Here is a 27,899-nt window from a genome sequence, read left to right on the forward strand (position 1 = left end):
GGGAGAGGACATTTCCAAGTACCTAAAGGCCGTAATGAAGTGATACTTCGTATCACGATCAGTCTTTTCGGATACCAAAATCTCATTAAACATCCGCTATCTTAAAAACGTCAAATTTTTAATAGTGTAATTATGTCCGGAATAATATTGTACGGAGTATCAATGTATGAATTATGTTGTGCTCCGTAACTATTATTTTATGACAGTAGGCCATTTAATTCCAAGTACCTCGGCTCAAAAGCAAACCAGACCATGAATTCCCCGACGAAATTGGAGATTAAGTCATTACAAAAAACTAACTCCAAAACTAAACTAATCAAACCCAGAAATTCCTCTTCTTTTTCAACTTCAATTCTTCCTTCAACTCTCATCCTCTCTATCTCCAACAAACTAACTGCTAATCAAAATAGCAACACCAATTTTTATTACTCGTATATAATTTGCACATAAACTTTCCCTTTTATTGTACGGATGAGAAATGAAGAAAGCTCAAAACTTTGGGTTAAATGTCAAAAAATGTAGCATTCATAATAATTATAAGAAAACCCAAGATTTTGAAGGTATTAAGAAGACCAACAATGGCGATATTAGCAGAACCAACAACAATAATAATAGCTTCTATGAACTCTGCGTTTCCTTGATTTGGTGCTTCGTTTTTTTGTTTTACTGTGAAGTTTGTCTTAGCGATGGTCATGCAGGTATTTTTTTCATCCAATTAACTAATTAGTTAATTAATTAATTTTCTGGGTTTTTAATTATTTATTTATTTTGATTGATTTCTCACATGTTTTGATTTGGAGTTTTCTGCAACAATGTGGGACCTTTGTTTATATGTGGTTCATTTTAGGTTTTGCTTGATTACTTCTTAATTATGGTTGGTTTATATGGTAATATGAGCTTTTACTGATTGCTCTGTATTTACATGGGTCAATAATGATAGCTTTTCCTTTTTGATCTGTATGTTTTGATCATTTAATAGCATGTGATTGAAATGAAACTGCTTGTGCGTTTGGATTATACGATACTCCGTATGATAATATAAAGCTTTGTTGTAGTTTCTATTCTGATTTACTTTGTGAGCTTGCTATAAGCGTGATCACGTATTCACGTGTGATCTTGTTAGATTTGTTTCGATGTGTGTTTTCAAGATGTTAACGTGTTATGGTTAAAGATGTTTCTTGGAGACTGAGGGAGTGATTTATTTGTGACAACTCATTACTCATTAGCAACGCTATTATAAATGTTATGTTAGGCACTGAGACTAGTTAAGCTCTGGCAATCCATAATTACATTTGTATTGAGGCAACAACTAATCAAACTATAGTTGCTAGTACAATATATTAAGGCAGCCAATATTTCCAGATCTTAGAGATGCATTTTGGTTATCTTTTTTGGCATTGTGTCATTACCTGTTCTGTTTCGTTGTTGTTTGATCATTTAGCTTAAATGTGGGGTGTACACAAGTTTCAAGTTAGTACTCAATTTGCTGCCTGTTTTGTCCCAATTGAGCAGAAGACACTAACTTAGCTTATAATTTCCAGAGACTCATCATTACTCTAATTATAAAAGTATGTTATCTGAGGGTAAGCTTGTTGGTGATGGAGATTCCCTTCATAATATCACTGTTGGAAACTACACGGACAACGTTTTGTTAGAGGTTAATATATCAATAAATGTTAACATTTCCACCATTCAAGGGCTAGGTTCTTCAAATTCTAACTGCTCGCTCCCTAGGCATGAAGGATTGGAAGAATTGGTCTTTAACATATTAAAATTAGGCTACAACAACATGGTGTGTGAAATGCCTTGTCGAATTAATCAAAGAATGAACAAACTAGAGGACTATCAACATGGAATGGCTTTAGATTCCACTTATTTGAAGCTGGATGAGTCCCGAAGTACAACAATATCAGGAAAGGGTGTGGTCTCTTCTAGTGAACAGGTGAATATCACCCATCGACTTGAACCTGATGGAACAGCTTACAACTTTGCCTCAGCGGCTAAAGGTGCAAAAGTTGTAGCTCATAATAAGGAAGCAAAAGGAGCAAGTAACATTTTGGGGAAGGATCATGATAAGTATCTTAGAAACCCTTGTTCTGTATCAGATAAGTATGTTGTAGTTGAGCTTCCGGAAGAAATTTTGGTTGATTCTGTCAAGATTGCAAATTTTGAGCACTACTCCTCAAACTTCAAGGAATTTGAATTGTGGGGAAGTTTGACTTACCCTACTGATGCATGGTCTTTTATGGGAAATTTTGTTGCTGCCAATGTTAAGCTTGCTCAAACCTTTGTTCTGCCAGTACCTAAATGGGTTACTTATTTGAACCTGAGTTTAATTAGTCACTATGGATCAGAACATTATTGTACCTTGAGTGTCTTGGAAGTTTATGGTGTTGATGCTATTGAGCGGATGCTTGAAGATCTAATGGTGACTTCTAGCAGATCTGCTTCTAGTGAACAACCAGCAAAGATTAATTCAACAGAAGTATCATCAGGAAAGCCTCAAGATGTTGAAGGAAATGAGAATAATGGTAGTGAAAATCTTAATAGAAATGGTTCTTCTGTTAAAGGAGTGGGAACAAGTGACGAGCAAAAGACCAATAATGACGCAACTAAGAATCATGGCACCTCAGGCAAGATTCCTGATTCAGTTGTCGGAAAGTCAAGTAGCAGAATTCCTGGAGACTCTGTTCTGAAGATCTTAATGCAGAAAGTGAGGTCAGTGGAGGTGAACCTATCTGTGTTAGAAGAGTTTCTCCAGGAACTAAATAAAAAACAAGATGATATTATTCCTGAAATCAACAAAGAACTATCAAAAGTTACCTCGTTGCTGGACAATGAAAGAAAAGAAATCAAAGAACTAATTGAATGGAAGGAAGACACGGTATTGTTTGACTAATATATCTGAATATTATGAGTATTCTACATATTCCTTTTTATCTAAATTTTAAAAAGAATAAATGATTCCTTTTTTGCAGGATACACAATTTGAAGATATTAAGTTGTGGAAGGCTGTTCTCTCGTCACAAATTGATGAGTTGGTCAGTGAAAATAGGAACCTCAGGTCAGCTGCCCTTTCAGTTTGCAAATTTTATTGTTTAGCAGCTACCTACTGGTTTAGTTTATGTTGTGCCATCAAATTGCATCATTTATAGCTGATGACTGATGTATTGTACTTTCTGTACATCCGGTTTGTTTAAAAGTTTGTCTTACCACAAACTGAGAATCCTTCTTGTACTTGGTTCAAATACTTGCAACTGATGTGTTCTGTGCTATTTGTCCAAAGGGATCCATTTTCTCTCCTCTGATAACTCATCACATTTTATTTGTTCTTATCATCTTACACTATCCATTTTACTGCAGATCTCTTGTTGAAAACATAGAGAATGACCAGACAAGTCTACATAACAAGGAGCTTGCGGTTTTATTAGTGAGCTTCTTCTTCTTGTGTATAGCATTCCTCAAGCTAGTCTCCAAACAGGTTTTGCTCTCTTTTGGAGCTTCTCAAGGAAATGACGTCTCTAGAACGAGTAGAGGATGGTTGTTAATACTCTTTAGCAGTGGCATCACAATGTTAATAACTTTGATCTAGTATACCTTGTGCCGTTCTACACTCTCACTGAAGAGACTGTGGTAGGCAATTAATTTGGTGCCAGAAAGCTCATACTGCTTCCTGCCCTTTAAACTGTGGCAGAGATGTACTCATATCAGGTAGAAGCAACATAAGACTTTTGTAGGAGTAACTCCAGTGGATTCATTGGCTCTTGTAACAATAAACAATCCATTCCATAATTTCCACTTAGTAGTTTGTAGGTTAAGACCTGGTTGTTATAGGCAGTGAGTTAGATTAGGTAGAATACCATGTTTGTAGTATCTAGCTATATGTAGAAATTAATGATGCACTTCTGATTGGAACGAGAATATTATTTGAAACGGTTATCTTGTCCATTATCATATACTGTACATTAGTAGAATCGTTGCAGTTGTATCTGTTTCTCTGATGAACATTGTGGCAGCAAATACATGAGAAAGGCGAGCCTGTAATGAAATCTTCCAATTCATACTAAGGTTGGAGCAGATTTATCAGAAAACTGTTGTCATATCAATTTCCACTTCCAATTTTCTGACATTAATTCTGAATGCCACAAGCTCCACCTCTGCTGTAATTCTATTATTGTACTTCGCAGAAAACTAATGCTCTAACTCTTCTTCCCTGCACAGCAGCACAGATAATGACTTCCTCGAGCTTTGTCCTAGTCGTTTCACAAGCAAACGTATTCAATTTAAACACTCTTGGACACATTGCTTTGTAGATCAATACATTCTAAATGTAAAAACTAATGAGCCTAGATGACTTAAGGGAACTACTGCTAAGAAAGTGATAAGTAAGAAATACAAGTAAACAGCTTTTGTTGATTGATCAATGGTCCTTGATTTGTGCTTCCAGTTCCTTGTTTTTGAATTTGAAATTAAAATTGTTGAATCACCAATACTAATCACCAAGAGTAAGTGAAACTGGTTATCTAAAAGAAAATGGATGTAGTAATTTTATCATAATCCATATTCGAAGGCATGCATAATGAATTAAAATTAGGAATTGTATAAAATTAGGAATTCATGACAAAAACACGCGTAAATCAGTGTTATTAGTGTTTATATTTTGATGATTTCTTAACTTTTTACGATTTTGAAGTGTAAATTTAATGCTTATAGCCTTATAGGTAGCCCTAAGGGCTATGTATAAAATTTTCCTAAAATTAATGTGTGTTTTAAATACTCGATTTTCATCTATTTGAATTAATTTCGTTTGTAAATTGCAATTGATGCTTATTGATTATTACGTAGCACATAAGCTTATTTATCTAAATTATTATTTTTAAAAAATGAATAAAAATTAATTAGGGGAACAAAATATAACTTGAAGAAACAAAGAGAGTATAACCCCAACCTACTTCCTCTTTATTCATATGATACACTTTCCACACTCGCATATAAAAAACCTATTTTAGTACATAGTAGCAATTAAGCATGGTTAAAATTGAAAAGGAATCAAATCTGGCATATACTATGATATACCCTACCATAATTGTTCTTCCCCAATTCAAAACTCATAACCCCTTTTATTTATTTATTATTATAATTTTTAATTCTTCATTGAACATTTTCCTAAAATAAATTTATTTTCTCAAAGATCAAAAGTCAACCCAAACGGCAGAAAATCAAAACTACAGTAATTTATATCAACAAAAACGTCGTCGTTCTAAACTTCAAAATCTACCCATTTAATTCCTCAAATAGTAAATTCATCAAAAAAGATTGTCAGTTACAACTCACACAAACCTTCTTCATCCTTTCTCTCTCCTCTGCAAATTCCATTGAAGAAACCCCAACTTCTAGGGTTTATCCGACACCTTCACTCAAATTCATTCTACCAAAATTATTCATATTAGGTCAAAATTCAACTAAAGAAAACTCATAAACGTCGCTATAATTCGACGAATTTCCCCCAATTTGATAAAATTCCATAATTTTCTAGGGTTTTTCATGTACATTGGAGCTTTAATGTCGTATGAATGGAGATTATTCTATCATCCTTCTTTTCATCGTACTCCTTCATTGTAGCCTTCGCCGCAACCGTACTTTGCTTTATCTTCGCCGGTCGATTTCCTTCCGCCGCCGTGTTTTCGTCTTTGAAAGGTGGTCGGAGATCGAAGTTTACGACGGAGAGAGATTTGAAGGATAGTGATAGTAGTAGTATTAGAAATAGTAATAGTAGTAGGCGTGATTTTGATTGTAAGTGTTCCTGTAACGGCGCCGTTTTGAGCGCAGATTGTGCGCCGGTGACGGAGAACGGAGGTGAAATGCCGGCGTTGGTGTCGGCGGCGGAGAAGCAGACTGGTGCTTCGATGATGGAGCAATTGGTGCCGGAGATTACGACTCATGCGCTCAGTTACTTGGATTATCCTAGTCTTTGCCGTCTTTCTATGACCAATTCACTGATGCGTAAGGCTGCTAATGATGATAATGCTTGGAAAGCTCTTTACCATAAGGTACAATTCTTGTCTTCTTCTTGATACTACTATTGTAGTTTTTATTATAAACTTCAATTTTTTTGGTTGAATTAAATGTCTTGCATTTTCTTGGTGATTTAGTTGGGACTGCGTTGCTGTTAGCCTGTTAACTGTGTGTTTAAGCCTCCACTAATGTATTTTGATTGATGAATATTGTGCGAATAATATTTATGATTAGTGAATTTTAGAATTTGGTTAGCAAATTAAGGCTAATGTTATCTGAATTTCAATTTTGTAAATTAACTGGTAATTTTTATTATACATTTCAATTTGTTTTGGCTTGTATCAAATTGTTGCATGTTTTTGGATTTTGGTGATTTAGTTGGTATTGCATTGCTATTAATTGTGTACTTAAGCCTCTACACTTGTTTGGCTGGTTGATGAATATTGCGGGAGTAATTTATGCTGCTCTTTTGTTACTTTGTTGAAAGATTGAAGGATGCCTGATATATGGACTTATTATTGGCCCCCTGATTGACGTTTTGATGCTCAATTCTTGGGTTTATTGTTTCCCTTTTTTTTTATGGTCTTTATGAACAATACAGAATTTACAGAACTATTTATAATTTAAAGAACTGTTAAGTTAGAGGACTATATTTGACAGATTTCATAGTTCAATTTCATTCACTTCTGGTAATTCTTTGTTTTTTGGGTGTTAAAACTGTCAGTTTAATGCCCTTTGCTACTTGATGTGATGCAGATTTCTTTAGCTACCTTAGAACTACTTATTCTAGTACATTAAAAGTTGAAGCTTTTGTTAATAAATAGTCGATATATATATATATACTTGTATATTTTATTTCTAAAAATTTGGGTATGGTCCCTTGATTATATTTTTAAAGGCTTGTTTTAGATAGATATTTGGCCACTTTGCAGCACATTTTGGTTGCTAGACAGTTGGTTGAGCTGATGGCTGACCTTTTTATATTGTCCATTGAGTCTGCATAGACTGAAAGCTTAGATAATGTAAGAATAATTTTATGGTTTTAGACTTTGAGATATTCCTCATAGTTGGCTCTCTTCCTTTTTTATTGGCATTTTATATTTGAGTTGTTTTCCCATTTCTCACCCCAGGCTTTTAGTCTTTACATGGTCCCTTGTGCAAACAATTCAGCTTAAATAGAGTACATTAATATCTTGATTGTGCTACAATTTAACCATGCTGAGTCATGATTTCTGGTCCAATTTCATTTTGGTTTGTTCCTTTCATCCTATACTAGCTAACCATGATTACAATACAACATTACTAAAATTTGTATTTGGAGGTGTCAAAAGGTGATATTTGCTGCAATGATTGATTAAAGGTGTTGCCTGATTCTCTGGACCGTTGCAGGATTGCAATTCAGTACCCATTTTTTTCTTGATTAGTCCTTAAGTGCTCCATTGTTCTAATTCAATTTCACAATTTCTTAGTAAGTTTTGGGTTTTTTTTTTTTTTATTTTTTATTTTTTTTTTGTGGGTGAAATACTTATTAGGTAACAGTGATCTTAAATATATAAAGCAATTGTTAACAATGCTTGATGGACTTAGGTAACAGTGATCTTAAAATATATAAAGCAATTGTTAACAATGCTTGATGGACTTAGGTAACAGTGATCTTAAATATATAAAGCAATTGTTAACTATGCTTGATGAGGGAGGTGGCTTACATAGATGCTTTGGGATATGATATGTAAAACTAGTATTTCACTCTCCTGGGAGGGCCTTAACATGTTTGTGTTTGATAAATATATATAAGGATAAAATCTTGATTATATTTGTGTGCATGAATGGTATCTTCTTTTGAACTTGTGTATGAACCTAGGAAATATATAGAATGCTGTAGTTGATTTTGTGTTTCAGATTATGCATAGTGTTTTTGCATTTTGATGATTTTCCACATTCCTAGATGCCTGCAATTTTCATATTTTAAATTTTTAATGTCTGCAAGCTTTAATGTTACCTTCAATCCTTCATTGGTTCTTCTAGGATTTTACTCTGGAACAAGATAGTGTCAGACCAGCTAATGGTTGGAAGGCTTACTATGCAGCTACAAGAGCGATTGTGAATATTAATGCAGAATTTTTCAGCATCTTGAGGGACAGATCACTTCCAGCAATGAGTCGTTTCTGGCTTAATGCAGACTATGTGAAGTGTATCCATGCTTCAGGGGAGCTTTTTACTGGGTATGATGCTTTGGTTTATATATTGTAGTTTTGCAGTATATAGTTTGAGGGCAATTTTTCTTGTGTTGTTTAGAGATTAGTATGCATATCTGTGCATGTTATCTTTAATTGTTATGCATCTCTGTGCACTTTATCTTTAATTGTGCTTTGAGAAAAAGGCTGAAATGCATTTAGATCTGATGTGGGTTACGATCATCATCTCCAAATCTTGATTAAAGATGCTGTTTTATAGTCTTATGCTGTGTACGTTTGCTAATGCTACTTTTAGACTGCATTCTTGTATTAGTTACTCTTTCCCTGACAAAAGGATTTTGGTGAATATCTCGGTCATTATAATGTTTTCAAACATTTTTTTCTTTGATGTGTCCACAGTAATTTGTGAATATTTTTGTTAAATTCATTGTCAAAAGTAGTTACACTTGAGTATCAATTGTAGATTTACATAATATTATGGTAGAGTAAAAGTTTGTTCTTTGGAGACTGCAATAAGTCCAGTAGGAACATCTTTAATTATTTCCCAATAAAATATAGGCTGTGGAGTATGTGATAGTCTAGGCACTTAAGTAAAATGTTTCAAATATTTACAATTGTGTTTTACTTCATGCCGTCAGCAATCTCATGAACGGGATTAATCTACAGAGTTTAAGTTCTTTCTTTGTTTTGATTTCTTTTGTGCGGGGTTGGGGTGGGGGGGGGGGGGAGATGGTTGTGGGTTAGGGATTGCTTGCTCCAGCTCCTTTGACATGTAGTATGCAGAGATGATGATTTTGCTTTACTGGCTTTGTTAGTTTGCTGAAAAGGCAAAAGATAAACATTACAGCCTCCTTTAGTTATATGCTGTATTTTATCATTTGCAATAGTTACCAAAATGGTTCTAGCCCTTTGTATGACTCGTATTAAAAATGCATCTACAATCCTTTATAAAGATTAAATATTGTAAAAGACCTGTGTACTTTTCATTGAAGTTTATTCATCAGTTTGATCTGTTTTATGTTGTTAAAAGCAACTCTTAGTCCCATCTGTATTAAATTCTCTGCATTAAGTAAACCCATTGTGCTTGGGCAAATATCATGAGTTTTTGAAAGCTTTGGGAGTTACCACAAAATCTTATCCTGCCATATTTTCTTTCCTTCCAGATATAATGCAGTAATGGGGAGTTGGCAGATTGCATTCAACTGGGAGCAACTAGCAGAAGGCTTCCAAGTACGTGATGTGCGGGCTAGGGTCCTGAGTGAAATGGCTTGGGTTACTATGAAAACCTACGTTGACATGAATGCAGGGCCATTCAATGTGACCAATGTGTTCGAGCATCACGATGGGAGGTGGTACATGGTCCATCACCATCGCTCAGTGATGCTGGTTGATGAAGATGTTGATCAACAGATTGGGCATGCTTAAGCCAAGTTTAAAAGGAGCTAATAATCATGAACATAGTAGTCACTGAGAAAAAAAAAAAAAATTAGTACAGCATTATTTGTCTTCAGTGAGAAATTAGTTGAAACAGAAATTGTAGTTCTATTATAATTTGATCCAATGCATTTATTATTTACCCTCAGTTTTGGCTGCTGTTTCACGGGAAGAGGCATTCTATGATAATGTCAATTTTCCTTGTCACAATTCTTTTCATTTACTTTCTCCAAATTCTTTGATTCTCTGTTGACATGTCAGAGAAGTTAGATCACAGGTTCCCGTTTAGATTCTGAAGAGTGAGTGTCTGGAAGATGTAAATGAATTGCACGCACTTCTACTATCTTGTGAATTCATTAATGTTGCATTGTACTGGCTTTAGTTTTTTTTTTTATTCCATTGATTAGCAGTTGAAGTGCAATGACTTCAATGTTCACGATGTGTGAGCGACACTCCCTTGGCTGATGCACTGGAGTAATTTAAGATTATCGGAAATAAATTCTAGCAGGCTTGATTGGCGAATTACTATTTTACTTCGAGAAAGTATAATCCATGCTCCTATGCCTTGTCACTACACTATCTTATCTTTGATAAAATCGACACATCCCTAGACGAGCTTGAATTTTTTGTAGACGGGGATGATTGACCGGGGTGGGTCCGTGGCCATGGTTTGTTGGAGTAGGATTAATGGGATAGGGTGGAGGGACAGTGGGTGGTTGTTACAATGTTACGGGTTGTGGTGATGGTTGTGAGCTTACAGCTATTTGGTGCTGCTAAGAACTTTTAAGGTTGCAATTTTGTTGCATAAAGTAGATAGATCCTTCTGTAGTCTAGGTGAAGATTTTTTCAAAGCATACATTAAACTGTGTAATGTGTATACAATAACGATATGCATATTATTTTATTTAATTTTTTTAATAAAAAGTCACAAGTAGCAAATGGTGTCGACAAGAACTGGAATGAAATATCGGAATTTGAGTATTATCAATTTATCTCTTAACATTTTAACCAACTAAGCTTATCTAATACACCAATATCTTACTCGGGTCATGGAAAAAGTCGTAGTCTAATTGTTACTTGTTAGAACATTGGACTCTGAATCCGACAGCCCAAGGTAGAACTGAAGGTCTGTTATCCCCTCAGCTGATCTTAATCCTCGACCACTCGACCAGTAAAAGAGACCGAAAGAAAGAGGAGAGAGAGACTGGTAAAGGAGGAGAAACATGAAGGCAGTTGCAACTTCAACACCATCTCCATCCCTCTTCTTCTGTCATCACCCTTTTAACAATTCATCTCCCCAATTCTTACACTTGAAATCTCCCCATCAACAGCAAAGACTTGGCCTATTCATAACTCTCTCATCTTCAACCTCATCTTCATCAGTTGTTGAACAACAAGATTCACCTCTTCCTTCTACCAATGATTCTGATTCTCTTCCTTCAAATTTCAGGTACTTTCATTTTCTTTTTTGTGTTCTTTATGGTCATAACTACTATTTTCTTACGACTATCAATAAATTACTGTTTATAATTGAGTAGTTATTCTATGAGTATCATATTTTTCTCATTTTGGGGGATTATTTGAGGAAATTTGGATTGGGAAAAACAATTTGAGTTTTAACCAATCATGTATTGGGGTTTGGCTAATCTTAGAAACAAGTCATTACTGCTATTGAGATTTCATAATAGTGGACATTAAATGTTATCAGTCCGTCAAAGTTAGTCCAGGAAATGGGTGTTCACCCCTATTATAGGAGATTGATAAACGACAACGAAGAAGAAATTTAATGGATCTCTTGTGTATTTTGAAAGAAACAATGCCTTTACAGATTTCTGATTTTCTCAAGTTATGGTAAATGCCTTTGAAACATCTTTGTTGAAAGAATGATTTCATTTGCCTTTTAAACAGCCGGATATTTTAGAAATAAGCTTTTCAATCTTGCTTAGGATCAGTTATTGTTGTTGCATAGAGCATAGTTTTCAAAAGAAGGGGGGACAAGGGGGTCTAGTTCATTTGTTTCCTCCTCTGATTAGAATTCTCATTGTTTATGTGTAGTGGTTGTAAAGGATGTGGTAAAGAGGAAATAGAAAGTGGCTGCAATGGCGAGGGGCGTATTCAAGGTGGAATTGCTACAATCCCAGGCTTTGGTTGGTGGCCAATAAAGGCTTATAGGCCTTGTCCTGGTTTTCTTGCATCTGGTGGCAACTACAGGCGACGAGGTCAGAGCATGGATGAGGTAGCCTTTGGAGGGGGGAAAAGGCAAGCTTCCATGGATGATTTTGATGACTCTGAGTCAAAGTATGTCCTCTGCCATTAGCTTTTGTTTTGATTTAACATTGCCTTGAAATCTGGCTCTAACAATTCCTTTTGCTGTTCACAGGAAGAAAGGAAAGAATAGAAAGCAATTCAAGGGATGAGAATTCATCATCAAATCGACCCTGTGAAGGCTGTGAATCTGTGATCCAGAGTTGTGCTTGCAAAAGTGATGCTTTCAAGTTCACCTGTGTCTAGGGGTGACAGCCACTGGTTAAATTTTGTAAATTGCCAATGCAAATGTATAGAATTTTATAGCGTAAACCTCCCCTCTGGAGAAAACTTATAAGTTGCCCTAGATATGTTCCCTTGATGAATATAAAGTCCCTAAATTGCTTTTTTTACATTACATTTTGAGTTTTTGTCGTCGAGGTTGGAAGAAAAGTTCATGAAAATGAGCAAAGGCCATAAGAAGCCAATCAGAGTTGGCTAAAGGTTACTCTGTATTTCCAAAGAAAACAAAATAAATCAGAGTTGGTTAGAAATTCCACTATGGTTCAGTTCTCTTCAGTCTTCACGGCTTCACCTAATAGCAATTTTTAGCTGAATTCAATCGACAATTTACAAAATAAATACGAGTACCATTATACTCCATAAGTCTGTAGCATATAAATATTCTAAATTGCTTGCTAGCATCAAATAAAGAAATTGAGAGAGATGTATAGACATGTGGAGATGATACATTGTACAGATTACATTTTTCTTATATAGAGTTGAATGAATGAGAACTTTTAGCTACCCAATTTGAAAGCATCTACAAAAAGACCTAAGCAAACACCGGCTTTCCAATAATTGATCAACACTACTAAAGGTTGTAGCCTCCCACTTGATAATGCAGTTTTTTTGTACATTAACATACCTATACCCTCGATGGCAGCAACTACAATACCTGCAACCAATACATCCCAATCACCTGTCTGACCAAGTATTGTCGCTAGTGCATTTGCAGTGTAGAATCCTAGCAACAAAAGAAAAACCTTCATGGGGAAATTCTTTCTAGCCGAATTCAACTTTCCTAGCAGCTGCCTCCCACCTGCAATCACAATTCTGCTAAGCCGTGTTTGGCCAAGACCAGAGGAGTCCTCGTTGATATCATTTTCCTGACCACCATTACTGGGGAATCCACCAGTATCTAAAGCAAATTTGACTTTCCAACAATGTCTTCCCTTACAAAAACTGCTCAGCAGAAAGAGAGGGGGGCAAAGGTTGTTTGCTTAGGTCAGACAGCAAATGAATATGAATGCCAGAGGATTTAAAATAAAATAAAAAAGTCATAGACAGGGAGAGAGTGGTATCCTAAAAATTATATTTTCTAGTTCTAGTCATCTAGCACAGGCTTCTAATAGCAAAGAAATTGGAGAAATAGAACAAGATGATATTCAAACTACCGACACAAAAGAATATAAGGAATCAGAACTTCACACGAAAGAGCAATGCCTATCTATTTTGTTTGAGGTAGTCACTTTAATAGCAGCTTAGCCCTTCATCAACAAATAACAGAGGCACTTAAAAGGCTTATGGACTAATTCTATCAACTGCACAAACCCTAAACCACTGGGAATCACTTTTACTGAAGAAACTCACAGCAACACACCAGAGAGCACTGGAATTCACTTTTACTAGGAATCTTTCAATTTTGAGAAAATGGTAAGGACTAAGGACTCTTAAAATTTGGTGAATTAACACACCAGGGTCTCAGGATGATGGGACTCATCGGAGGAGAAACAGATTAAAAACAAGTACAACCAGTTTTAAAAGGTAATCATACATGGAAACTTTACAAGGACTGCAGAACTGTTCTAACCATCAACCACAAGGTATTTGTTGGTGAAAGGCAAGGCAATCATATATGGAAACTTTTTAAGAACTGCAGAACTGCTCTCAACCATTAACTACCTCAAGAAATTGGCTGAATAATGAAATAGTCCACAATTTTGCAGATTAGAAGGTATGATTGACGTGTTATAACAAACATAATAATCACAAAAGAGGAACTACAACATGGACATGGAGAACTTTTGCCTCAAGTAAACAGGGGGTTAGAGCAATCATAAGTCTAAACAGAACACAAAGTATATCTTGGAATAAAATGGTAACTTCAGCAAATACAAGAACTTTGACTCTTCACACAGGGAAACTAAACCAAACACAAAAAATTATACTTTACATATTAAGAGGTGTTACCAACAGCCTCATCACGTATACTTCCCTAGAACATCTCATACCTTTGAGAGCAGCACAATTTCAATAACCATTAGCCAATTGCTCTCCAATCAACATGCCAAAAAATCAATCTACCAAACCTCAACACACCCAAAGCCATATATTATGATTGAAAATAACGATAAAATCTACTCTCAATAAACGACACATATTCCACACGAGCAAGAGGAAGAGTGAACAACAGCAGCCACACTGATGTCATGTGAAATGCAGGACTTAACGACAACCATAAAACTTCATATAAGTGAAGTTATTGAGAAATTCTTCATTTAAATTTAGATTAGTTTGCAGCATTACACACCTCCTCTCATAGAAAGACAGTGATGTAGGAGCAAGGTTTGTCAAAGCCTGTCTGATCAAGAACCTGTTCTCTTGACAATGAAAAATCGCCGAAACACAATGTTGCTTCAATTGCATTTCTTTATAAAAGAATTGTGGCATTGCCTGCAAAACGTATTGTTCCCATCTCAGAATTTTGATACACAGAAATCCCAATCAACATCTTCCCCAACTACCTAAATCCCCAAATAAATTCAAATATGGTGGGATAAATTCAGCAAAACTGTACAAATAGCCAGAACCATATATGCTTTACCAATTACAAATAGGTAACGATAATGTTGATTGCAAATTAACTCAATTTGGCTAAATATAAACCCTAACCCATTAATTTCCAACCAAATAAAATCTGTAGAGAAGGGAAATACAATACATTGTCAAAAAAAAAAGTCATGCCCAATTCAAAGTAAGGAGTTCAAAAATTGAAGTTCAATAAAAAAAAAATACACAAACCCCAATTGCAAATGTTAATCAAAATTGTCAATTTATAGCTTAAATCCCCTAAAATTTACAAGCAAAGCGATGCACAAAATAGAAAATAAAATAAAATAAAATAAAAAAATGAAGGATTGGGAAGATGATTGAAAAATAAGAGTGGAGAACTTGCCTGGGAAAATGAGGAAGGTGAGAGAATCATGATGAATTTTAGGTGGATGGAAAATCCTCAGCCATTAAAGAGCTACTTCGACTGAGAATCAATGGCTTAGAAATGTAGGAAAGTTCACACAAATAATTATTTCTCAAACTAACTCTTATCGATTTTTTGCAGATGAAATGGGGTCATGGAGAGCTCTAGCTAAATTAGTCCAACTGGTTCATTTTGGAGATTTGCATTTTTGGTAAATTATTAAGGAGGAAAATCAAATTTATTTGACTGATTAATTAGCCACATTTTAAGAAAAAGTGACTGAAATGACAAATCTACCCCAATCATATGAAATGGCAAAACTACCCTTCCTTAATTCGCTTTAAAGACACAAAGGGCAATGTCGTCCTTCCATGTGAAAAAGGGAGCGTTAGTAAGTAAAATGGGAGCGACGTTTAGCAGTTTACTTTTTGGGGGGGTTGTGCATTATAGACGGAATGCTCGTAATAAAAGATAAATATCAAATATGTGTGTCGTGGACTCGTGTATGTCAACTAGATTAGTTAGTTAAATTTTAAGAGGTTGTATCACGACCAGAAATCTAATCTTGTTTTCATCAAAAAGTAGGTACAAAACAAGTTCAATTAGTTGAATTCAATTACATACAATTAAGGAATTGAACCCTTTTTTAATAGAGCATGCTTGTTGTTTACCAAAAAGTTGTATGATACTTATATGAATTTTGTTAGATTGAACTGTAATTATATCGTTGACATGACAATATTAAAAGAAAAAACAAAGTTGACCTGACATGATACAAAACATGATTCGTTTAATAAAGTTTATGAGTTAGGACCACCTATTACGATTCACTATAAGGTATGGGACTTGAGTCGCACATCGGTCATTTAAGGGGCTAATGTGAGATTTATATAAGACAATGGGCTTTCATCAAGACTCTTCTTCCTTAGCTAGCTTTTGAGAATGACTATCATATTGTCCTGTAATAATTCAATCAAATTAAACAATTATCCTATATTTGACACATTTTTTAATTGATTGTGTGAAAAACACTACAAACATAGAGATTTAACATGAACACAACTATTTAGCTCTAAAATTTGTTTGATTCTCCTCAATATTAAACTCCAAAGAATTTAAGGACCAAAACGTTAAAAATCTTTAAAAAGAAAATCCACCTCATCCGTAATCACTCCACAAAAAAGGAAGAAACTTTCATCAAATATTCAGACTTTGAGAACAGCAACAGAGCTGCCTAGCCTAAAACAGGAGTAAATTCAAACACAGAAAAAACTGTGGAAAATGGACGCCGCAACAAAGGAGAAGGTGCAAGAAACAGTGCTGGAAATCCTTCGAACTGCCGACATGCAAAAGATGACTGAATACAATGTTCGTACTCTCGCCGGCGAAAATCTCGGCATCGATCTCTCCGAATCTTCTTCCAAGAAGTTTGTCCGTCAAATTGTCGAATCTTTTCTTCATGAACAACAGCAACAAAACGACGCCGCTGATGAAGCAGAACAGGAAGAAGAAGAAGAAGAGGAGGAGGAAGAAGAAGAAAGTAATAAGAGACGCTCTGATGGCAAAGAGTATGATGATGATGGCGATCTCATCATCTGTCGTGTAAGTTTTTTGATTGATTTTGCTGTAATTGTTTGAAAAAAGTTTAATTCTTTGAAATGATTTTTTGATTTTGATTTTTATAAACCCTAAATTGAGGGTTTTGTGTGATTTTTGATTGATTGTGGTTTTGATTTCTACTTAATTTTTTTTTGGCTATTTGGTTTGTGAAATTGTTAATTGGTGGATAGAATATAATGGGGTTTAATTGGATAAATTATTTATGCAGCTGTCGGAGAAGAGAAGAGTGACGATTCAGGATTTTAAAGGAAAGACATTGGTGTCAATTAGGGAGTATTACAAGAAAGATGGAAAATTTCTCCCTACATCCAAAGGTATTGCTGTCAAATTGTGAAATTCAATGTCATTCTATGCTTTGCATATTTCCATGTTTTTAATCTATAGTGCATAATTTGAGAGATCACATTACAGATTATCATTATGTTTGTAATTGATTATCGAGGAGGATCAAATCGATTGTTTTGGTGAACAAGTATTATGTTAGGGTTATGTACCCTACTTGTGTTGGGCTGGGGAATCTGCCAATGTGCTAAAATTTATTGCATTCTTTGGTCCGAAAGGATGTGTCGACTCGGTCGAGTGTCTATAGCAATGTCTAAATTTCTGTTATGAGATGCGGATACTTGATATGGAAACAAGAGTAGAAGAAATGTATCTTGTACCTATATTCTGATATGTTTTTCAGTTTTTTAAAGGCAAATGACATGGTGCTTAACTAGACATTTTTTATTGTCTGTGTGTGCCAAAGCCTATAGTTCAAATGCTATTTGTAAAGCTTTATCAACAATGGAATTTATAGAATGAGACTGGAATCTGTAAATGCTCTGTCAAGGGTTTTCTGTGGTAATTTAGTGCTCTATTAAGCCCTTTATGAAGATTTACTGTAAAATTGTGTCAATACATATATCATTTTCATGGTCGCTATACCATGTAGATTTATGATGGATTTGAGGTATGCTAATGTAGTCAGGTGTGGATATGACTGGGGTCAATTAAGGTAATCCTTTCAGCTAAACTTGAATGTAATGTTGCCTCTGTTACGTTCTGAAATATTATAACATGCAAGTTGACAATTATAAAGCTTTATTGTAGACTTATAGTATGCGGTTTCAGGTGCATATATGAATTTTGATGTTTATGCTGAATTTGAATCAAGATCTGAAATGCTGTATGTGGATTAAGTATTGAATGGACTTGATTGAGTAGTTCTGTTTGTTACATAATGTGGGCTGCATATTGTGTACAGCTTCTGTTGCCTCTATTATTATTCTACGGGGTTTTCCCAACTCCATTGGCCTAAGGTTGAATAGTTGCCTAGTAAATTCTCGTGTTGTGCAATTATGTCTTCTGGTTACTACATACTATACCTTTAGTGAGTCTACTCATAGCTCTGCATCACCTTCAAAGGGACCTTGGAATCTCAAGCTCTTGAGAGAATCACATATTTACTTTTCTAGTCAAAAATTCAAGTAACTTCAATTCATCTCCTCCATGGTAAGCAATGAAAATTGCTTTCAACTCTTTTGTTTTGAATTAGATTCTTTTGTACAGGTTCCGTGTGTGTGTGTGTGTGTGTGTGTGTGTGTGTGTGTGTGTAAAATCTTTGTACTAGTATTAGTAATTATCCCCATCTCCTTAATAACGAATATACCTGCCAAAATGGTATAATTAATTGGAGTTGTTTGTAATTACTTAAATAAGAACCAGTTTCAACCCCCTTTCTTTAGATGTCAGCAATTTAGAGTAATCAAGATTTTGAGATAATAACAGTTACTGATTCAGATATATGTTTATTATTTTACTTGAACAAGTTGAAACTATTGCAGCATTTTTTGAGCTTTTGAAAACCGTCATAAATTTCTTTCCTTTTGAAACTTTGTTCATTTTTCCTTTGGATCCTTCTCCAGTCTAGCACCATTTTCTAGTTACACCATCCCTCTCAGTCCTCAGAGATTCTCAAAAACTTAGATGATGATACTTAAGTGGAAAGTAATTTTTTCGGGAAAGATCAAACTACTTCAAATATGTTATCGGGAGGACCTGCTGTAAGGTGTTAAACACATGAGCTGTGTTTCCTTGCAAGTTTGCAGCAGCTTATGTGTGTGTGTATTTATATATATCTCTCAGATTGAGTAATGAAGAATTTCAGCTTCAGAGTATCATCTAATTCTGTAAATAGGTTTTAATTTTTTGCCTCCTAGATTCATTATCCTTTGCATTTCCCTGGAAAATGCGTATTCTTCACACTTGTTTTTCCAGAAGTGTCAAGTGTTTGGCTTCAACTGAAAAGCTGGTCTTTTAACTTGTTTTTGGAAGTATCAAGGGGTTTGTTAGTCATGCTTTGTAAACTTGATGGATTATTATGATTTGTTATTATTAAGGGGTTTTGATCTGTTATTAAGAATAATTGTTATTTTGAACCTGGGATGAAAAGATTGAAGAGTGTGAAGCATATAAATTTCAACAGAATTGTATGTACAGTTTTCTTGATATTTTGCTGATAATGTGTCATCATGAAGCTTCTAGGAATGTATTCAGGATTGCGTATTTGTGCTGATAATATGTAACTTTTTTTCTTTTTTGACCAAATAATATGCAACATTTTCGGGATGTGCTGTCCTTTCATTGCTATATGTACATAGTATATAAAATATACTGTCCTACTACGTGCAGGAATTAGCTTAACAGCTGAGCAGTGGTCCTCCTTCTATAAGAATGTGCCGGCTATAGAGAAAGCTATCGAGAAAATGGAGGAAAGGTTGAGCTGATGCTCTCTTACATTTTGGTGTTCCAATGTTCGTGCGTTGTGGCAGTCGTGTTTCACTGCAGTAACTGCTGTTTTGCTGCTTAAGTTATCTGGGTATACATTTTGCAAGACTTGAAATTATGGCCTTTGATAACTTTTGGAACAGTGTACAAGTCGTGTAGTGATTTTAATTTTGCGAGACATGTTGTAGCCCTTGATGAATGTTTTAAGTAGTGTATATGCAATGCAGATAAAATGGTAAATCCTGTTCTTTGGCTGCAACTCAGTTCTCAATCTTCTCATATTGTGTTAGATAGACTACATTATGGTTATAATTATATTCCCTGCAATAAAAGTAATGTTACCCAAACCACATTCAATCTTAGTCTCCCATCCTCAATAAGGCAGAGAGCCATTTCTCAGTATGTGTATTTTGGAAAAAAGAGGTGAAATCGATTTCCTCGAGATCGTTGATTAGGCATCAGTCTTCTGATCAGATGTTGTGGCTCAAGTTTATCACGAGTTGTGAATAGATTCTGATTTTCCGGTAAATTATGGTTCCTGGCAGCTGGTGCCTGGTAACTGGTGCACTAAAGCTTCTTGCCAGCAGCCGAGCAAGGCGAAGAAAAAACCCTACCATCAAACCACAACCCTGACTTTATGTGTCTAAAAAAATAAATAAATTAATAAATAAAATGACATGAGCTATTTGCCGTTTTGTTCCTATGTTTTCTAGATGCATCACTATCTATATACTTAGTATGAAAGTTTTAATTTAATTAAATGCATTAACTTCCTTTTTAATTAATAAATTCGTACTATCCTTCATATCACATGACTCTTTTTTTTTAAAAAAAATAAAATGAAAGAAGTATTTGGCTTCGTTTTTTATTTTCAGTTTCCACTTCTTTTTGAAACAAAAAAACCAAAAATAGGAAACAAGAAAAAGTTGTTTCCACTTTTCTGTTGTTAGTTTTCAAAACTATTAAGATTTTAACAAGTTTGACTAAGGGTCTGTTCACATTTACTGAACTGAGCTGAGCTGAACTGAACTGATTGGAGCTGAACTGAGCTGAAATGAATATCTTATGAGAGAGGGAAATTAGGAACTGAACTAAACTGAACTGATTAAAGCTGAACTGATTGAAGCTGAACTAATCTGAAATTAAGTAAATGTGAACAATCTCTAATTTTTTTGTACATTATATGAAGTACTACCTCTGTTAAATGTTATATGCAACTTTGGGGTATTATTTGTGAGATATAAAATATTCCAAAGTTGCACATAACATTTAACGGAGGTAGTATATCATATGATTTTAAAAAACAAAAAACCAATCATATGATTGTTTGGTTGTGTACTTGTGTCTAGCAAACGGGATGAACTACTCATTGATTCCTTTTGTTATTGTTTGGTTCAAAACGAATCATATTATGAGTTTTTAAAAAAAAATTCCCAACAGAAATTATGAAAAAAAATTGTAGTATCTAACAGAAATAAAGTCTCCAAAAAAAAAATTGAACATTGGTATATATAAAAATAAAAAAAATAAAAAAAATTTGGTAATTGAACATTGGTTTTTTTTTTTTTGGTAATTGATAGTCCGCCAACATTAAACAAAAAAAATTAAAAAAAGGTAAAATTATGAACTATTCATCCTTCCAAAAAAAAAAAAAAAAAAAATTAAATCAAACCCTTGAACAAAAGTACAACAACAACTATCAATTACACACAATAATTCTAACAACAATAGGAATAATGTGTAGTTTCCTTAACAATTCATGAAAAAAGAAAAAAAAAAAGGCGGCTTGATTAAGGTATAAAATATGAATTCCAAAGAACAAGAACATGTAGAACGATGGTCGGATATTATCGCCGGTGGTAGTCAGAGATTGTCGCCGGTGCACGTAGTTCGATGGCTGTCGTGGTGGCCGGAGATTCAGTGAGGGTGACGACTATTGGGTGTTTTAGGGTTTGAGAGGAGAGAGAGTGTGATAGGTAATGAAATGGGGAATGGGAACGGAAAAGTCTAGGGGAAGGTGGGGGAATCAGTGTAGAACATATTTGGGTAAACTAAAAAATAAAAGTGGGCAAATGGAATAGTAGGAAGTACCAAACAAACAACAACAAAGGGAACGAGCCTTGTTCATTTCCTTTCCCTTTGATTATTACCCCTAACCAAACGCCCCCTAAATTTTGACTGGTTTAACTTAGAGCTGTCAATTCGGGTAAACGGGTCGGGTTTGGGTCCGATCAACTCGGGTTGGGTCAATTTTGATTAATTCCATAACCTATGCGGGTCGGGTTTGGGTTGGATCATGCTTGAGTCGGTTCACGTCGGGTCATACTTCTTATCGGGTTTGGGTCGGGTTAATAACAGATCGGGTTACAATCGGGTCAGGTGAACAATAGGTCAGGTTTAATTCGGGTTTTCACGGGTGAAAACGGGTTAGGGTAATTCTCGGATTCGAGTCGGGTTCGATTCAAGTCAATAATTTGCGGGTTATAATCAGGTCGGGTCATTCTTGAGTTTGAGTCGGGTTCGGTTCAAGTCAATAATTTGTGGATTATTATCAGGTCGGGTCATTTTCAAGTCGGGTCATTCTCGGGTTCAAGTAAATAATTTGCGGGTTATAATCAGGTTGGGGCAATTTCAAGTCGGGTCATTCTTGGATTCAAGTCGGGATATGTTCAGTCAATAATTTGCAGGTTACAATCAGGTCGGGTCATTTTTAAGTCAGGTCATATTCGGGTTCAACTAACTATAAATAGATAATTATGATTTTTATCAAGCTAATTATTTTCTTTGACTATAATATATATGACAATATATACTAGGGAACTATAGTCTATAATTTAGGAAGACAATTATCTCCTTTGACTATACAACAAATATATACTATATTTAACTCTTAAATTTGAGGATGATGCTCCTTTCTTTTGCTGGCCTGGACCGACTTTGTCTCCCTAGACAAAATGCTTTGATCAACAATAATAGGTGGTCTAAATTGCATATAAGGTGATTTGAAATCGGGTCAGGAACAATTTGGGTTGAATTTAGGTCGGGTCAATCACAAGTCGTGTTTATTTCAAGTCGGGTTAGTAACAGATCGGGTTGAATTTTTGGGTCGGATAAGTAATAGGTCTGGTCAAATTTGTGTCGGGTCAATAACAAGTCGGCGGGTTGAATCGGGTTGATTTCGGATCGGGTTTGTAACAAGTTAGGTTAAATTCGGGTCGGGTTAGGAACGGGTCGGGGTCAATTCAGGACAGGTTAGTAACGATTCGGGTTTTGACGGGTTAAAAACGGGTTAGGGTCAATTTTGGTTCAAGTAATGTTCTTAGCAAGTTAATTAAATTGGCCGTTGTAAACCGGTAAATCGATGCATGTTGTAAACCGGTAAATTGGCCGTTTAATAGCAAATTGGATAGTTCCACACACCCAATTGGACTCCCGTAAGATATTAAGGACCTTGGTAAACATTTCGGCAATTTTTATTTCCGGGAAAAAATAAAAGTCAAAAAATTCAAAAATTGAAGGCTATATCCACGGGTGTCGAAAAGTCTTGAAATTTTATGGAATATATCTCGGGGTCATATAATGCCGTTTGGAACCATATATGATCATTATTTGTTGTCATAAATGTTCGTATTACGATGAATTAATGAAATCGGTGCAAGTTGTAAACCGGTAAGTTGGTCGTTCAACAACAAACTGGATGATTCCACAAACCCAATTGGACTCCCTGAATGTATTAGGGACCATGGTCAACATTTTGGCAATTTTTATTTCCGGGCGAAAAAAGTCAAAAAATTCCAAAATTGAAGGCTAATATCCACGTTTTTAAAAAAAAATTTGGAGGTTTCGGGGGCCTAGTTTAGAAAAGTCTTGATATTTTAGGGGATACATCCACTACTAAAAATGAAGGTTTTTGCGACCGTCACAAACGGCCACTGAAAATAGCAAAAACTGTCGCAGAAAATAATTGCGATCGCCAATGGTCGCAACGGGTGGTCGTTATTTACTTAGTCGCAAAAATTCATACTTACGACTGGTTGACGGTCGCAAATTTTATTGCGACCGCTTTCTTTATTTTCAACGACCGGATGTAAAATTGTCGCAATTGCGACTGTTTTAAAACCGGTCGCAAATTTAATAAACTGCGACGGCCAAAGCGCTCGCAAATTTAAAAAAATTGCGACGGCCAAGGCGGTCGCAAAAGTTTTTGAAAAAAAAATGAAAACGAATGCATCCCACTGCCTGCACTTCCTACCTAGCCCCACTGCCATTTTCCACCCAATGCGTAAACATACTTTAAACTTCTACCTACCACCACCGCCACCCACCTTAAAAACCTTTAACCACCGTCATCTTCAACCCAAAACAACCAAAAAAAATTAAATTGGAACAAAGAAATTCAAACCCATCTTAAAACTTAGAACAAAAACAACGACAAATAAAAAAAATTTCAGAAAAAACAACATACCTTTCCTAATAATTCTTCCTCTTTGGGGTTATATGATCAAATTCGACCATAAAAACTCCAAATCTAGAATTTTTATGGTCGAATTTGACCATTAACACCAAATTCACCTGTTGCTCAAACCCTTATACCAAAATTTGAAACAGTAACAGAGGGAGGTTGAGAGGCCAAGCGTGAGAAAATATAAGAGAATAGGGTTACAAATCTAAAATTCCTCCAAAATGTTACAAATCGGAAACCATAAAATAATTTTTCTTGATTTTTTAGGGGTAATTGAAGAGGAAAATGTTAGTTTGATGGTAAATTATACTCCTATTTGATTTAGAGAAAGGAAAGAGAAAAAGAGAAAGGAAAGAGAAGTGGAAAAGAGTGAGAAGAGAGAGAAAGGAAAGTTTGTATACGAGCGGCGTTTTCAGTTTTAGGGTTAGTTAGCTGACCTTTTATACCCTTCCTTTTTCAAAAAAAAAAATTAATTGTGTTGCGATGGCTAAAAGCGATCGCAAAATTGCGACCGGTCATTAATCGGTCGTAATTTTCAAAAATTGCGACCGCTAAGGCGGTCGTAATACATCTAGGGGTCGTATAATGCCGTTTGGAGCCATTTATGATCATTATATGTTGTCATAAATATTCGTGGTAGGCTTGATTTAATGAAATCGGTACAAATTGTAAACTGGTAAATTGGCCGTTTTAAAGCAAATTGGATAGTTTAACCCACCTAATTGGACTTGCAGAGGGTATTAGGGACCATGGTAAAAATTTCGAAAATTTTTATTTTCGGGCGAAGAAAGTCAAAAAATTCCAAAATTGAAGCTTATATCCACGCTTTTTGAGAAATTTTGGAGGTTTCGGGACACGGTGTCGAAAAAATTTGATATTTTAGGAATACATCTCGGGGTCATATAATAACGTTTAGAACCATATATGATCCTTATATGTTGTCATGATATTCGAGGTATGTTTGATTTAATGAAATCGGTGCAAGTTATACACCGGTAAATAGGCCGTTTAAAGGAAAATTGGATGGTTCCTCCCATCCAATTAGACCCACGAAGGTTATTAAGGACCATGATAAACATTTCGGCAATTATTATTTCCGGGGGAAAAAATTCTAAAAATTCCAAAAATAAAGGCTAATATCCTCGATTTTTGAGAAATTTTGGAGGTTTTGGGGCCTAGTATCGAAAAGATTTGAGATTATAGGGAATACATCTAAAGGTCATATAATGTCGTTTGGAACCCTTATATGATCATTATTTGTTGTCATAAATGTTTGAGGTAGGATTGAGTTAATGAAACGGGGGCAAGTTGAATACCGGCAAATTGGCCGTTTGAATGCAAATTGGATGGTTCCATCCACCAAATTAGACTCCCAAAAGGTATTAGGGACCACGGTAAACAATTCAGCAATTTTTATTTTCGGGCAAAAAAAATTAAAAAAAAACTCCAAAATTGAAAGCTAATATCCCACTTTTTGAGAAATTTTCGAGGTTTCGGGGCCTAGTGTCGAAAAGTCTCTAAATTCTAGGGGATATATATTTTGGGGTCATATAATGCTGTTTGGAACCATATATGATCATTATTTGTTGTCATAAATGTTCGTGGTAGGCTTGAGTTAATAAAATCGGTGGAAGTTGTAAAGCGGTAAATTGGTCATTTAAAAGGAAATTGGATGGTTCCACCCACCCAATTGGACTCTCAGAGGGTATTAGGGACCATGGTAAACATTTCGTCAATTTTTATTTCTAGGCGAAAAAAGTCAAAAAATTCCAAAACTAAAGTCTAATATACACGCTTTTTGAGAAATTTTGGAATTTTCGAGGTCCGTTGACAAAAAGACTCGAGATTTTAGGAGATACATCTCGGGTCATATAATGTTGTTTGGACCATATATAATCATTCAATGTTGTCATAATTGTTCGTGGTAGGCTTGAATTAATGAAATTGGTGCAAGTTGTAAGTCGGTAATTGACCGTTTAAAGACAAATTGGTTGGTTCCACCTTCCCAATTGGACTCCCGAAGGGTATTAGGGACCATGGTAAACATTTCAACAGTTTTTATTTTCGGACGAAAAAAGTCAAAAAATTCAAAAATTAAAGGCTAATATCCACGTTTTTTGAGAAATTTTGGAGTATTCAGGGCCCAGTGTCTAAAAGTCTTGAAATTCTAGGGAATACATTTCGCGGTCATATAATGTTGTTTGGACCACATATACGATCATTATTTGTCGTCATAAATGTTCGTGGTAGGCTTGAGTTAATGAAATCGGTGCAAGTTGGAAACCGGTAAACTGGTCGTTTAAAGGAAAATAGGATGGTTCCACATACCCAATTGGACTCCTGTGGGTATTAGGGATCATGGTAAAAATTTCGGCAATTTTTATTCCGTGTGAAAAAGTCAAAAAATTCCAATATTGACGTCTAATATCCATGCTTTTTTAGAAATTTCGAATGTTTTGAGTCCCAATGTCGAATTTAGAGATACATCTCGATGTCATATAATGCCGTTTAGAACCATAAATGATCATTATATGTCGTCATAAATGTTCGTGGTAGGCTTGAGTGAATGAAATAAGTGCAAGTTGTAAACCAGTAAATTAGCCGTTTAAAGGTAAATTGGATGATTCTACCCACACAATTGGACTCCCGGAGGTGTATTAGGGACCACGGTAAACATTTCGACAATTTTTATTTGCGGGTGAATAAAAGTAAAAAATTCCAAAATTGAAGGCTAATATCCACGTTTTTTGACAAATTTTTGAAGTTTCGGGGTCTGGTGTTGAAAAGGGTTGAGATTTTAGGGGATACATTTCGGGGTCATATAACACCATTTGGAACCATATATAATCATCATATGTTGTCATAAATGTTCGTGGTAGGCTTGAATGAATGAAATCGGTGCAAGATGTAATTCGGTAAATTGGCCGTTTAAAGGCAAATTGGATGGTTCCACCCATCCAATTGAACTCCCAGAGGGTATAAGGGACCAAGGTAAACATTTCGGCAATTTTTATTTCCGGGCAAAAAAAGTCAAAAAATTCCAAAATTGAAAACTAATATCCACACTTTTTGAAAAGTTTTAGAGGTTTTGGGGTCCGGTGTAAAAAAGTCTTGTAATTCTAAGGGATATAATTCGGGGTCATAAAATGTCGTTTGAAACCATATATGATCATTATTTGTTGTCATAAATGTTCGTGGTAGGATTGAGTTAATGAAACTGGTGCAAGGTGTAAACCGGTAAATTGGTTGTTTAAAGGCAAATTGGATGGTTCCACCCAACCAATTGGACTCCTGGAGGGTGTTAGGGACCATGGTAAACATTTCGGCAATTTTTATTTCCGGATAAAAAAAGTTAAAAAAAATTCCAAAATTGAAGACTAATATCCATGCTTTTTGAGAAAATTTTGAGGTTTCGGATAGAGCTGTCAATTCGGGTAAACGAGTCAACTCGGGTCGGATCAATTCGGATTAATTCCATAACCTGTGCGGGTCGGGTTTGGGTTGGGTTATGCTTTAGTCGGGTCACGTCATGTCACGTCGGGTCATACTTCTTGTTGGGTTTAGGTCGGGTTATTAACAGGTCGGGTTACATTTAGGTCGAGTGAACAATAGGTCGGGTTTGATTCGAGTTTTCACGGGTTAAAACGGGATTTAGGTCGAGTGAACAATAGGTCGGGTTTGATTTCTTATTATTGATTGGTACATTTGCGCCTTTTAACTTGATGATATAAAGTTGATAACTTTTCTCCTTTGTTATTTTTCTAGGATGTTGAAGCTTCTCCCAGAGCTAACAATGACATTAATCGTAGAGATTAGTTATTGCGTTACCAAGGTTAGATTGGTTATTAAATGTCTAACATATATTTTTTATTTTTTTTATTTTTTATCATCATATAATAAT

At 35.2% G+C, this 27,899-nt stretch overlaps 5 protein-coding genes across 5 annotated transcripts; 4 read left to right on the top strand and 1 right to left on the bottom strand.

Annotated features, from left to right (window-relative positions):
- The first annotated feature begins 140 nt into the window (after positions 1-140).
- Positions 141-3,939, top strand: LOC110722711 (SUN domain-containing protein 2-like). The gene is made up of 4 exons (XM_021901999.1): positions 141-698; positions 1,542-2,884; positions 2,979-3,064; positions 3,364-3,939. The coding sequence occupies exons 1-4, from the start codon at positions 479-481 to the stop codon at positions 3,590-3,592; spliced, it is 1,878 nt and encodes a 625-aa protein (XP_021757691.1). The 5' UTR covers positions 141-478; the 3' UTR covers positions 3,593-3,939.
- A 1,295-nt stretch (positions 3,940-5,234) lies between these two features.
- LOC110722712 (F-box protein SKIP8-like) lies at positions 5,235-9,987 on the top strand. Its single transcript, XM_021902000.1, has 3 exons — positions 5,235-6,050; positions 8,041-8,237; positions 9,374-9,987. The coding sequence occupies exons 1-3, from the start codon at positions 5,574-5,576 to the stop codon at positions 9,633-9,635; spliced, it is 936 nt and encodes a 311-aa protein (XP_021757692.1). The 5' UTR covers positions 5,235-5,573; the 3' UTR covers positions 9,636-9,987.
- Positions 9,988-10,724: 737 nt separating this feature from the next.
- On the top strand, positions 10,725-12,445 carry LOC110722714. Its single transcript, XM_021902002.1, has 3 exons — positions 10,725-11,094; positions 11,700-11,942; positions 12,025-12,445. The coding sequence occupies exons 1-3, from the start codon at positions 10,868-10,870 to the stop codon at positions 12,059-12,061; spliced, it is 507 nt and encodes a 168-aa protein (XP_021757694.1). The 5' UTR covers positions 10,725-10,867; the 3' UTR covers positions 12,062-12,445.
- A 152-nt stretch (positions 12,446-12,597) lies between these two features.
- On the bottom strand, positions 12,598-15,352 carry LOC110722713 (ycf20-like protein). Its single transcript, XM_021902001.1, has 3 exons — positions 15,127-15,352; positions 14,482-14,624; positions 12,598-13,133 (listed from the first exon to the last, which is right to left on the bottom strand). The coding sequence occupies exons 1-3, from the start codon at positions 15,154-15,156 to the stop codon at positions 12,689-12,691; spliced, it is 618 nt and encodes a 205-aa protein (XP_021757693.1). The 5' UTR covers positions 15,157-15,352; the 3' UTR covers positions 12,598-12,688.
- A 905-nt stretch (positions 15,353-16,257) lies between these two features.
- On the top strand, positions 16,258-19,795 carry LOC110722715 (RNA polymerase II transcriptional coactivator KELP-like). Its single transcript, XM_021902003.1, has 3 exons — positions 16,258-16,749; positions 16,976-17,081; positions 19,441-19,795. Exons 1-3 carry the CDS (start codon positions 16,429-16,431, stop codon positions 19,533-19,535), a joined length of 522 nt encoding a protein of 173 aa, XP_021757695.1. The 5' UTR covers positions 16,258-16,428; the 3' UTR covers positions 19,536-19,795.
- The last annotated feature ends 8,104 nt before the right edge of the window (positions 19,796-27,899 follow it).

Source organism: Chenopodium quinoa, unplaced genomic scaffold, assembly GCF_001683475.1.
Source record: "Chenopodium quinoa cultivar QQ74 unplaced genomic scaffold, ASM168347v1, whole genome shotgun sequence".
Taxonomy (NCBI): domain Eukaryota; kingdom Viridiplantae; phylum Streptophyta; class Magnoliopsida; order Caryophyllales; family Amaranthaceae; genus Chenopodium; species Chenopodium quinoa.